The sequence below is a fragment of the Portunus trituberculatus genome, chromosome 35 (assembly GCF_017591435.1).
Source record: "Portunus trituberculatus isolate SZX2019 chromosome 35, ASM1759143v1, whole genome shotgun sequence".
Lineage (NCBI taxonomy): Eukaryota > Metazoa > Arthropoda > Malacostraca > Decapoda > Portunidae > Portunus > Portunus trituberculatus.
This window is the reverse complement of record NC_059289.1, coordinates 10,511,956-10,525,570: the sequence shown is the minus strand read 5'-3', so window position 1 is coordinate 10,525,570 and position 13,615 is coordinate 10,511,956. Positions and strand designations below refer to the sequence as shown.

The 13,615-nt window shown below is 40.2% G+C and overlaps 1 protein-coding gene across 3 annotated transcripts in view; it reads left to right on the top strand.

Annotated features, from left to right (window-relative positions):
- The first annotated feature begins 4,313 nt into the window (after window positions 1-4,313).
- Window positions 4,314-13,615, top strand: part of LOC123513172 (apolipophorins-like) — a 39,136-nt gene continuing 29,834 nt past the window's right edge. Inside the window, exons 1-10 of one of the 3 annotated variants that reach the window (XM_045270116.1) lie at window positions 4,314-4,461; window positions 5,879-5,926; window positions 9,479-9,684; window positions 9,964-10,146; window positions 10,325-10,471; window positions 11,548-11,713; window positions 12,209-12,455; window positions 12,916-13,075; window positions 13,160-13,238; window positions 13,424-13,524. In XM_045270116.1, coding sequence (XP_045126051.1) covers window positions 4,422-4,461; window positions 5,879-5,926; window positions 9,479-9,684; window positions 9,964-10,146; window positions 10,325-10,471; window positions 11,548-11,713; window positions 12,209-12,455; window positions 12,916-13,075; window positions 13,160-13,238; window positions 13,424-13,524 — 1,377 coding nt within the window. In that variant the 5' untranslated portion in view covers window positions 4,314-4,421. Of the gene's footprint in view, window positions 4,462-5,878; window positions 5,927-9,478; window positions 9,685-9,963; window positions 10,147-10,324; window positions 10,472-11,547; window positions 11,714-12,208; window positions 12,456-12,915; window positions 13,076-13,159; window positions 13,239-13,393; window positions 13,525-13,615 lie in introns of those variants that run through there. The other 2 variants (XM_045270117.1, XM_045270118.1) reach the window with 2 other exon arrangements.

The window sequence follows — 13,615 nt, the reverse complement described above, 5'->3', positions numbered from 1 at the left end:
CTGGCTGCCCTGGCGCGTCGGCGCGGTCTCGGTAGCTCGGCGAGACGCGTCTGTACTGGTACGACTGAATGTGCCGGCATCATTTCCGCTACCGCTTGACGCTTGTACCGTCTAGCGTCTGTGCCGGGACTCTGCTGTTTCCTACCGAATGAATAAGCAGCAGAGTCCCGGCACAGAGGCTAGACGGTACAAGCGTCAAGCGGTACCGGAAATGATGCCGGCACATTCAGTCGTACCAGTACAGAAGCGTCTCGCCGAGCTACCGCGGCTCGGCCGGCGGAATGAGGCAGCGGCCGGAAACTGAAGAAAGAGAGAAAGAGTGGTATCACTGAGTCAGTTATCAATGAGTATTGACCATTGACCACAATTATTTTGTTTTTATTATCATGATTACATACATACATACATACTACATACACAAGAAGATAATCAATATGATGAAAATTTGGTAATGCATTATATATATATATATATATATATATATATATATATATATATATATATATATATATATATATATATATATATATATATATATATGTACATATATCAGAGACAGACAGACATAAAATGATGCAGCACTATGCCACGGTTGATGAAAAATAACGGCACTAACTACCCCTAACGGCCTCAGCCGTCAAGGACGAATGAGCAAATCTAAAGGGATGCTGACAGTTGACTTGACACCTTCCTCACACAACTGAGAGGCCCCGCGTTCGATTCCTAAGCGGGATAAGATAATTTGGCCTTGTCTGTAATATTCGTACACTTAATCCTGTGTAGTAGTAGTAGTAGTAGTAGTAGTAGTAGTAGTAGTAGTAGTAGTAGTAGCAGTAGTAGTGGTAGTAATAGCAGTAGTAGTAGTAGTAGTAGTAGTAGTAGTAGTAGTAGCAGTAGCAGTAGTAGTAGTAATAGCAGTAGTAGTAGTAGTAATGGTAGTAGTAGTAGTAGTAGCAGCAGCAGCAGTAGTAGTAGTAATAGAAGTAGCAGTAATAGTAGTAGTAGTAGAAGTAGAAATGCAATGGTAAAATGCCGACCAACTGTAGTGTTACTGCACCGCCAGACGCCAGTCCGCCAGACCTCCACCCGTCCCGGCCACCGATCCGCCGTGTGGTGCCGACACATTATTCATTCTTAGCGGTAGGAAGCAACAGAGTCTCTGCTATTCTCTCCCTTACGTTAAGTTAGGTTAGTGAAAAGTAATCATTTCGTACTCGGTTTACTCGGTTTCACAGTGTAATCAATACCGAAATACTCGGTTTGCAGAAAGTACTCGGTTCGCCCGTCACTAATGTATACTGCTTTGACAAATAACCAAAGCTGGACACGAAAACGAAGAGAAAGATGTCACAATAATCATTAAATCATTATGTGATATTTTTACAAGTACAATATCTCATTGATGATAGATTTAGTAATAGATAGTTATCATAGACATTCATACTATTATACAACCGTAGTGCCTTCACAGACACCTGCTGCTGTTTACAACGGCAGTATTAGTCTTGTGGTGGCGGAGGTGTTAACAGTGGTGGTGGCGGTGGGCTATACTGACCCATACACACCCACACACAGCCATGAACGCTCAAAAAACACTCTTATATACCGAAAACACTCGTAAACACACTCAAAACACCGCACACATCCAGAAAATGTCTACACACACACACACACACACACACACACACACACACACACACAAGTGAAGTGAAATGAAGTGTTGCTATGTTAAAAACAGTTTCCAAGCAGCACCAAACCCCTATAGCGGAAAGACAAGCAGTGCAAGCCTTCGTCACAACCCTCCACATTGCCTTATATTCATCAATTAAAGGTATTTATAAGGTCATTCACTTATTCTTAGGTTTTCTTTACATATGAGAGTGAAAACAGTACGCAAATATTAAAAGGTGATAAGTATAACTACGATTATAGAAGTAACGTCAGTATTAACAGCTGATATTTGCATCCTACACTTACCGTAAGCCAAACATGTGTCAGAATGCAGCCAAGTACCAGTCTACCATTTCATATCCCATAGTCAAAAGTTTCCTATATGGCTTAATTTTGGCTTGGTGAGATGATAAAGACAATATATGGAGATTCACCACCGCTGTTCCAGTGTTGCCTCCGGGCCACATCCCGCCGCGGTACCCCAGCCATCACCCTCCCCCTGGCAGCCTGACTGCGGGGTCAAATACTTTTTTTTCAAATATTTCCTAACGGTAATATTACGCTTCCATGGTATGTTTTTATGGTTTTTATAAATGTTTCGTTGTGTTTGAAGTGTTTTTCGCGCCTGTATTGGGTAAATATATAGCGTTTAGTGGTGTTTTATGGCGTATGTTAAAGATTTTTTAACGGTCATAAATTTAATTTCCCAATTTGAATTTTTTTTTATTTGAAGCTATAAGTGAGCCTTTATGGTATCAACGAATCGTCTATGCTCTTTTAAGTGTGAAATCAGTCTATTGAGAGAAATATGTGGACTTTGAAATGGTTTTTGGTGCTGTTAAACAAAAGTCCTATTTTTCTTTATTTTATTTGCTTGCATTTCTGCTTCTCAGTGTAACTCGCCGTAAAATGCCTTAAAAGATAGCTCAGACTCCGTGAAATGTGGTAAAATACTCGCCAAGTGAAAGTGGCTTGACTTTCCAGAACGTTTTAAGAAAGTAATTGTTGAAAATGTTTTATACTTTTAAAGTAATTAATTTAGACATTTTTTTAAAAACTAGTTCAGCTGGAGATATTTTGATATTTTGAAAATTAGTTTAAATATTTATCACGTTATAAAATGTCATGCATTTGGTCATGGCTTCGTTTTTTCTAAAAACCATTTTTTAAATAAAATTATTTACGTAATTTAGCCGAGTCACCCCCGTTCCCGTTCTCTATGATGACCACAGCCCAGGTGGTGAATCATCATAGCCCCAGACTGGCGCCTCTTTTCCAACACCCCAGTTCGTCAATATTTTGCCTAATATCTACTGATGTCTACGTGTTTTCGTGTGTTTCTAGGTTCAGGTGTGTAGATATTGGTAGCAGAAGGACGAATAAAAGAGAAATAAAAGAGGATGAAGAGAAAGGAAGGAAAAGGGAGGAGGAAGAGGAGGAGCAGCCAAGCCACAATATATGTCTCCCTCCACTTCCTCAATATTTTGCCTAATATCTATTGTTTTGATGTGTTTCTAAGCTCAGGTGTGTAGATGGAAACAATGAAATGAAGAAAAAGGAGAATGAAAGGAGAAGGACGAAGAAGAAAGAAGAAAAGGAAGCGGAAGAAGAGGAGCCAATACGCCATATTTAGCTAAGTTTTCCATGTAAACTTGCCGTTCTTTTTAATGCATTTTTGGTGTTTTTCGGGTGTTTTAAGTTTGTTTTGGATATATTTCATTTGTTTTCAGTGTGTGTTAGATGTTTTTGGGCATTTCATCAACGTATCCTGAGTGTGGTGTAGTGTGTTTGAATATGTGAATGTGTTTTGACTGAGTGGGAAATCTTAATAGATTGTATGGTGTTTTCTGTGTGTTTTTAATTAGTTTTGAATGTGTGTGTGTGTGTGTGTGTGTGTGTGTGTGTGTGTGTGTGTGCGTTAAAATCTTCCATACACGATTTTGAGCAAAATATAAAGGGATGTGGAGCATTAGGCAGTGGCGTAGTGAGAGAGAAATTTACATGGGACGTACGAAACCTAAAAACGCCGTCCCCGAAAGAAAAAAAAATGTGAGATAAGGTATAATACACTTTCTGATTAAGTTTACATAACCCACTGAAAAATATGCAGCCCGGGGCATTCTCCCCGCTTGCCTCCCAATCACTTATGTACAGGGGGTCGCTTTTGCACATGACAGCGGTTCAGAATGAAATGGGTAACGTGATGGCCGGTGTAGAGCCAAATCGTTTTTGTCAATAAAATTTCATACAGTCAGATATGTTATATGAAATTTCGTACTGTATACCGTTGATTTCAGTCCAAATTGTTCCCAAGAGCACCAGTCCAAATTTCTCCTGTGAGTGATTTGTACGGTGGGAGTGGCTTGGCACGACTCCTGATTTTATCCTCTGGTAAGTACACAATTAATACGTTGATCTGTGGACTTTGTGCCATAGGATGCCTCATCTGTTCAAGTTAATGATGTTCTAAGCATTTCTCAGTCCATTCGGAGAAAAATGCTGAAAGAACGAGAAGTAAGATAAGGGTCCAAGGATACCCAGAGAAATACTGCTGGAAGGGGAGGGTATCCTGGGAGGGAGTGGTGCTGGCGCTCGGGTGGAGGGATGGAGGGGAGGGAAGGGTCGAGACGCGGACACGAGCCCTGCGTATCAGTCCATGTCCTAACCTGACGACGAGTAGTGACATCCCTCCCACTTCATTAGCTCCGGCTGGTGGAACACAGCGCCCTACCAGCTAGAGTGTCATTGTGATGTGGCAGTTACTGCTAATAGCGGGCGTGGCCGCGGCAGGTAAGACACGCTATATAATGATCTAATGTTAATGAAGGAAAAGTAATTAGTATGATTATTCTTCTCTATTTTACTAATTTGTTCAACATCATTTTCTTCATATATGATCTGTATCAGTGGACATTTGTGGTGAGATACTGATGGGCCAATAAATCAACATTGTAACAGACACAATTCAACATGGAAGAGAGAGAGAGAGAGAGAGAGAGAGAGAGAGAGATTGTGTATTTACTGGTATGTAATTATACAGACTTGTTAGGCTTGTAATACTAGTTGTTATTTAATCATTATTATTGATATTACTTATAACGGTTTTTATTGTGTAGCCGGTGTTCACCTAGCCACTAGGAGGTACTAGATGTCTCGAAGGGTTATGGCCTCGCTGTCCCCTGGTGTGTGGTGTGCGTTTGTTGTCCTACCCGAGGATCGGTCAGTAAGTTTACGATCTCGATCTGTGAGGCCTCCGTATGGGAACGGCTAGTTGGGTGATCAGTAGATGACCGTGGTGGTAATGAATTACACACACACACACACACACACACACACACACACACACACACCACTTCCTCTGCATTCCATTCATTTAATGGTTTCGGGGAGCTGCACTGTAATATCTTCGTGCGTTATTTACCCGGGATCGTTGTGTTGGTTTTTGGACACGATGATGTATTACGAAAAAATGTGCAGAGCTTATATACAATGATTACAGAACTTCGGTTAGGATTAAAATTACTTGTTTACCACACACTGGGACAACAAGGTCACGATCCCTTTGCTCACTAGTTGGAACCAGCTATGCACATCATGGGGCTCGTCTTTGTCTCGCTTCTGGGACTCGAGCCAGGATTTCCTTGGTGTAGTTATGGGAAACTGCAAGAGGCCGCAACCTGCACGTGGCAGTCCCTGAGACAGAATTATTGAGCCTAGGGTGATGATCTCTACTGTGCGCCGTGTATTTGTGTGGATAAAACCTCTGAAATATAAATGTAAAGACAAAATATTATATGTTTCATCACACACTTGTTGATCATCTTCATTAGCAATTTTTAAGTTTTCGTTTTCGTGAAGCAGTGCAAGTGCATGACCAGTTCCTGCTTAGTGAATGGCGCACGGCGGTGTGGTGAGGAAAGGCTGTGTGTGGGAGGCAACGATCGAGCCACTTACCCTCGCTCCGCTACCACTACCACTACCACCATCACTAGATTGGTCTCAATGTCGTGTGCTTCATGCATTTTTTGTGATCTTCTATTATTTCGCTAGATTTATCCCTTATTTTTGGAAAGAGTAGCCTAGATATTGTTAACCTTATTATTTCATGTCCTCCTTGGAAAGAGCAACATAATTTGATTAATCAAGCCGTTATCATATTAAACTGTGGTAACGTTATTAATGTATCTTTTATATTTTCATGTTGCAGGAGGTGGCGACGTCAGAAGTTGCCTGAGAGATCCTCCTGTTTGCGATGGTGAGTGTTCATAAGCCCCTTTATTTCTTCTTCTATTGTCACCCATCTTTTTTTTTTTTTTTAATTCAAATGTAAGTGTATCAATTTACATTTTGTGTGCATACATTCCATGATTTTATCGTCTCTCTCTCTCTCTCTCTCTCTCTCTCTCTCTCTCTCTCTCTCTCTCTCTCTCTCTCTCTCTCTCTCCGCAAGCCAATAAGAGCGGTAGTTGTGTTTCCGAGGAAGTAGGGCATGTGGGGAGGGATGGCCAAGGAGAGGATAGAAGCTGTAAGGCAAGATGATGCTGTCAGGAAACTGTGTCTGGTGCGTGTCAGGGTCAGGTTAGGCCACCTCCGATACCCTCTTTCCACTGTGTGTGTGTGTCTCTCTCTCTCTCTCTCTCTCTCTCTCTCTCTCTCTCTCTCTCTCTCTCTCTCGTTTAAAAGTTAACCCCTTCAGTACTGAGACGCATTTTTACCATGAGTTTTGGGTGTGATTAGACAATTCTATTTACATTAGGAAGGGTCTATTGACGTCAGAAAATTAATGGCCAAAATCTTCACTGTTTTAATCCCCATGTAAGTTTTTGAAGCTGAATAAAATCACCAAATAGTAAGCAGAATAAATATGAAAACGTGTCATGGTACTGAAGAGGTTAAGTTATGTGGATATGCTACAGTTGCACATGGGGCTCGACACTCATCTCCGTTTCACTCTCTTTTTATTTTAGCTATTGTGTTTTCTCGGGTAGATACTTGGTGAGTTTCAAGTTCGCGTGCACTATTGCCACGTAGCGAGCCGTTGACCTGATTGACCTTTACGCCGGCGGGGTCCTGAGGTGATTCATTTACCCTTCCTCTTTAGGTGCACGATGTGTCTCTGCTGGGGCATGCAGGAACAAAACACTTACTCCAGCTATTATAGTGCACATTACCCTGAGAGATTTAATTGGTCACTACTTTACTGGATTGGGAAGTGTTAAAACTGTTTATTGTTTTTGCTGTTACTACTGCTACTGCTACTGCTGCTACTACTACTACTACTACTACTACTACTACTACTACTACTACTGCTGCTACTACTACTACTACTACTACTACTACTACTACTACTACTACTACTACTACTACTACTACTACTACTACTATTGTTATTATTATCATTATCATTACTATTATCATTATCATTATTATTATTATTATTATTATTATTATTATTATTATTATTATTATTATTATTATTATTATTATTATTATTATTATTATTTATTTATTTTTAAACAGTTCAAAATCAATCACATCTTTGATTACCTTCAATTATTTGATGAGATTTGAAGTGTGTGTGTGTGTGTGTGTGTGTGTGTGTGTGTGTGTGTGTGTGTGTGTGGCAGGGAAAGGCAGGCCAGCAGAAAGCCAGAACGTCTCAGCAGCTGATGGCGAGCAGCTGTCAGTCTGTCAGCCGGCGTGGTCGGTTTAGGCTCACTTCGCTACTTGGATTACCTTACCTCTGAATAGTGTTGAGTTCAACGTTCATATCACTTGACCGCAGGATCAGGAAGTGTGGCCCTATTGCCTCCTTCCTCCTCGACTTACTTTATTACTAGGCTGACTCAGAGGCACAGCAGTCTCATTAAACTTTACTTGTGAGTTGCGCTATGTGTGTGTGTGTGTGTGTGTGTGTGTTCAGTGTGTCAGTGTTCACAAGAGAAGTATTGAAGTTTTTGTTATTTTCTCATTCCTCCCAACCACTTACATCTCCCCTAACATCCCTTTTCCCTATCTTTAAAAAACAATTAACACGCCTCTGTGGAGATGGAAATATGAATACTGATAACCAGGATTGCTTTAACGCGAGATTCTGTATCGCGTGCATTCAACCATGGAAGGACGTACGGGAACTACGAACGCAGAATATGAGACCACTGTTACATTTGGACTTTAGAATAAAAAAGAAAAAAGAAAGAAAATATGATAAATGAAATAAGCAAAAAGATAATTGAAATAACAATAATAACAACAATGATAATGATACAACTATTACTAACAGCTACTACTACTACTACTACTACTACTACTACTACTACTACTACTATTACTACTACTAATGATAATAATAGTAATGCCTCAATCATTCGCTGAACGTGTGTACTCTTATATAAAGCCCTGCAAACGCTGTTCCTATGTAATGTGGGGATTGTCTTCAACAGTACCCTTTGCAGAGTAACGAGTCAAACTTTCAAGAAGGGCGTACAAAGACGGTGTAGCCTGAATGACTTGTGTGAATAGATGCAGTTGGAAACAGTGAAGTTAGTGACGTACTGGATGCAATTGTGTTCTTTTCTGTCTAATTGTTAGATAGGCTGATGTTACATAACCGAGTATTACGTAGTGCCAGGACGTGTCGCTGAGGCTGCTGCTTCAATCCACGAGTTCTCTTGTACTCGAGAGAGAGAGAGAGAGAGAGAGAGAGAGAGAGAGAGAGAGAGAGAGAGAGAGAGAGTATAGACAAATTTAACTACACCACGTACAAGTTGTATTATCAAGAAACCTCTATTACGTAATCCTATGTTGACATCCCGGGTGGTCTCTGAAAATAATAGTGCTATGAGGAATTATGGCTGATTAATGTGGACGGAACTAATGTCAAGGTATTTCCAACACATATCTGTACCTAGTAGTGAATGAAGATCCTTCGATAAAAAAAAAAAAAAAAAGTTCAAGGTACAGTAGCGATCAGTGCTGTAGTCTTTCAAACATTCCGCCCCGGGACTGGTCACATACTTTTTTTTTTTTTTTCCCACTCATTGAGTTTTTGGAGATCTGTCTGTAACTCGTAAGCGACCCATCCCTAAACATGCCTTTCTTCTACGCTGGTCCATGCTTGGAGGTAATCACCTCCGCTTTCTCTCATAAGTCACTCCTAGACACATTATAATATTTGAGGTGATGAAAACCGAGACCTTTTAAGTTCAAGAAAAAGAGGCAGCCTCCAGCTAAGCCATGGAGGTACGTACTGTACATACAGTAACTCATTGAATGCCGTCCGTACATCCTCTCCACCTCCATACATTCTCCTCTTCCTGGAGGTCACAGGTCACTCATGCCACACCATGGAGGAAGTGGGCAAGGCTGCCATCCAGTTTGTTATTTGTTGCACTTCCTGTCATTTTGGAAAGTTGTTAAGGAACAATTACTGTGGGTAGTATTACGACCGTGTCTTTACGTATGTGTAACTATAACTATTTCTTGTTAAGGTTATAACTGCATGGGTAGGTAGTGTGTACGTTTGGTAACCATTGTTTCTACTGTATTGCAATTTTATAGGGTGTCATGCAAGAGCGGGAATGACGCTTTGTCTCGGGATTCATGAGTTCGTTCATGTCCTTTGTTCGTAAACGCATATACGTTGTCATACATATAATCATATCCCAGAGCGAACCTTGCTGGTCTTTTTATTTTTCTCTTACGGCAAAAATGTTAGCATAAAAAGCGATATTACATAATATATTCTGAAAGGAAATGCAGAGCAGCAAGAACCTACATACGTATTTACAATGAAATGTTTCTACAGGATTGGGTGTGACTCACTTGCCTGTGAGACACACAGCCATTTATGTCATAGGAGGATCGTGGGAAATAAACCTGCTTGGTGAAGTAATACGACCATATACAACCAAGAAACAAGTGAGGGTCCAGGGGCACGCTGCCGTGACTCGGGTGTCCCCGTGTAGGCTGAAACTTGACTTGTGGAATGTATCCTTTAGTAACTGGCAAGGGGTGAGTAGACATGCTACTCAGAACTGTAAGTCTTGATTTTGTTAACTTTCCCTAAGTGAAAGAGAAGCAAAACATATTTCTTTTCATTCCCCTTGTTTGAGGAATTGACTCCAGTTTCTCAGACTTTGCTGTGGTGCATCCCTTGCTATCATCAAGTTTAATTTCCATGTGTACTACTCTGAATTTCCTTGCTTACTTTGTATATCCCTTCCCTTTTTTTTTGTACAATGATGCCATTTGTAAACTTGAAACACCTGTCACTTGTCACATTTCTATTAGAGTGAGGAGGCCATGGTGGAGACATGGGTGACGGTGAATGGGGGCAGCGTGGGTGCTGTGTGCAGTCCCCTGCCTACTGTCTCTCGTCACTCAGCTCACCTGCATTCCTTGGCACGGAGTGTGGCATCAGCTGTCCTTAATGTGGTCCCTGCATTAGGTGCTCACCCAGTGACAGCATCTGAGGTACAGTTTAACACTGTTAGTTTAGCTGTGTTATTGATAACTTAGTCAATGAGTGCAGTGGTGTTCTGTATGGACAGTGTAACTAACACATGATGTACATATTGCTTGTGATTACACAACCAGTCAGATGATCATGATATTATGTTGAGGCTTTTCGTATGTTATTAAAATTGTGCAGAGTGATGAGCATGGTCACTGTGCCACAAAGTACCAGTTGATGCAAGCATCGCCGGTGGGAAGGGAGGTGCTGCGGACCAAGAATCTGGCCACTTGTACTCCGAGGGATGCTGGACTTAAGCCACTTTCAGTTCTAACAGACAATGTAGTAAGTCTTTTGTGTCGGCACTTTGATATTTGTGATTCAACATGTAACTCGATATCTGGATACAGGGCATGCAGTTCTGACAACTAAGGGGTGCCAAACAATGATATCCTGCCTCTCCCCCTTCCTAGGATAAACGAAACATGATAGGAAAATATGAATTTGTACCAATAGGTAGCACAATTCACTGTTAGTTTACACTTACAAGCTTAATATTCAGTGTTCACTCCATTGCCGTCACAAACAGCGCAGTTGAAGATGAGCAAGGAAGGGAGGCAAAAATTATTCAAAAAGCTCCGTATTGATCACCATTTGTCAAAGGACAGTGGATCCATCTTGAAGGACCAAGTGTGAGAAAGGATGCTGTCTGAATCTCTAGCAGCTCAAGTTAGATGTACTGGAATGAAGGAGCACATTGATGCTGTCTTTTGAGAAATGGTGTTCAATATGAAGTTTTTGGAGTCACTTGTCTTTCTATTTCTACCCTGCTTGTCTTCAAGCTGTTCATGGCACCAACAATTAATTAATTGTGTTATCATTGTTTGGCTTCTAATTATACTTACAGTACATATATGGTATCAGAATATGTTGCTCATAAGATGCATTGTTTGGAGCTGGTGTCATCTATAGTGCTTTAATTTTTTTTTTGTCAAAGTACACATGTATAATCTTCATTTGGTGTGTCAATGATATATCATTATCCTACAGGTGGCACTGCAATGCTTAGTAGATTCCTTTTTAATCCCCCACAGCTCTGGGTTGCCTCCCTTGAAGGGGAATTTGTCTCTTATATACATGTGTACTACTATATAGAAGTATATATATATTTTTTTCGTCTTAGTAATACAAATATCTAGCGACAATAAACAAGCCACAAAATTCCCATTTCCTTTTTTTTTTTTTTCTTTTTTTTTATACTTCATTAGTAAGTTTGCAAAACTTCAGTCATGAATACTCTTCCCAGTGATCTTTAGCATAGCTAGGAAGTGAAGTTACATTACTACTTGCTATAGTACATTAAATCATGACATTGTCTGAATTTACATTTATCACAAATCTCATGTTTATTTATTTTGTAGACCTTGAGCTGCCACCATGTTTATGAGGGGAGTGTTGGAGATGAGACACTACACCATGTGAGATGTCAACAGACACTGACCCTCAGCTCTGTGGCTGCCATGGACTCCAGCCTCACACTCAGCCTTCTGCAGTTCCATCCTTTCAGACCTACTTCACTCAACCATGGTGATTTTAGGCAGCTCATCTTTCTTGTTTTAACTAGTTTTCATTGATGAAAAATTTATATACATACATGCACATAGTGCCTGCCCCATTAGGAGAGTACCCTACTATGAGTAGGATGGAGCTCACAGGTAGGGTTGGCCAATCACACTGTGCCACATTACTCTCATCCTCTGTCCCTCCCCCTTCTCTTGGTTCAGTTCGCTTGTATTTTTCATTCTACCTTGTACTACTGAAGATGAAGGCAGTGACCTTCGAAACGTCCAGAATAAATACTTCAAGTCTACAACTGTGGCTTTACTGACAAGTTTATATTCACGTTAGTGTGTTATTCCATCCCAATATTAGTATTAGTTTGTGTTGCTTCTCTTAACACTGTATTTCAAATTTACTTCCTAAAATGTAGCATAAAAGATTCTTTAAAGCTCATGTTTCTCCTTTTGACTGATTTATCATGGTGACTTGAATATGGGTGATATTTCTATCTTGAATATTCAGGTCCCCTACATGAAGTCAACCTGGGAATGGAGATGATGTCCAGTTTAACTAAGCAGGATCAAATTACAAAAGCCTACAGTCTGCTGAGTCAGATGTGTGAGGAACTGAGTCAAAGGGTAACATCTAAGGCAGCTCTCTTGTACCCTGACCTGGTGGATGTCTTGCAGCACCTCGACCAGGAAACTCTCATGCGACAGTATCAAGAGGTCAACAGTGGAAGACTTTGTCCTAATCACCAAAAATTGAGGTAATTTTTTTTTATTGTTTCTGCAAACAAATAAACACAAACTAACAGACTTATCTTCTGTGGAACAATGCAGTAGGATATGTGACACAGGACATGATTGGTTCTAATGCTGCATTTAGTTATGGTGACTAAAGAACCTATGGGAAAATATTTATTAGTTTCAGGGAACCAGAAAGTAATATAACAAATTCCACAATTTTTGAAAAGTACATTAAAATGAGCACATTTGCACTACTACATTTGAGATAACATAACAAATATATGCAACACCTGGTAGGCCTAGAAAGCATACAACGTAGGCTGCTTCAGCAGGGGACAGTCTCCTTGAAAAAATGAGACAACTGTAGATTGAAAACTGTAGGGAACTGTCTGATGGACAAAGATATGAAAATCTAAGAAAGATATAATCAAAAAATCTACATATTATAATGGTAATGTTGACATAATCATACGTGTTCAGGGGTGTGTTTTCTGGTGCTTTACGGGACTCTTCTGCCTCCACTGCTGCTGCTGCAAAGTGTTCCTTGATATTATCTGGGCTTGTGAGATCTTCCTCTAGTTGGGCATTGTCTCTTGTCAATGTCAAGCAGCCAAGTACTGAGACATTACATGTTTGTGGTGTAAGTATTTTTGTGTGTATTATCATGTGTATATATGAAATTATTCATGATGTATTCTAAGTTACACTAACAGTTTGGTTGCAGGGTCTTCTGGCCACTGACCACTGGGAGGCTTCAGAAGTTTTAGGTATTGCAACTATGGCAAGACATGCATCATGTAAAAGTGAGTTGAAGTCACTTGTATCTTCATGATGTAAATTAAGTGAACCCAAAATGAATATTTTATTTTATGATGCTTGTTATAGGCTGCCTATGTCCTTTGCTCTCACATCCTGATTTCATATCACACTATACTATATATGTTGTTATATATTATAGATAGCCATTGATGATTACCAAACATATCAGATGGTGATGACAACTGTTTAGTAATGGAGGCTGCAAGGAGGATTGCCCATCGCCTCAGTGGAAAACTTAACAGTTGTTCAGAAGTGGACCATCACCATCAGGTGAGGCAACATTTTAAATAACCTGCAGTGATTGCTCTACCCTCTCTATATAATTCACAAAATTTAAATCCAAATAATTTTCAAGGCTTTT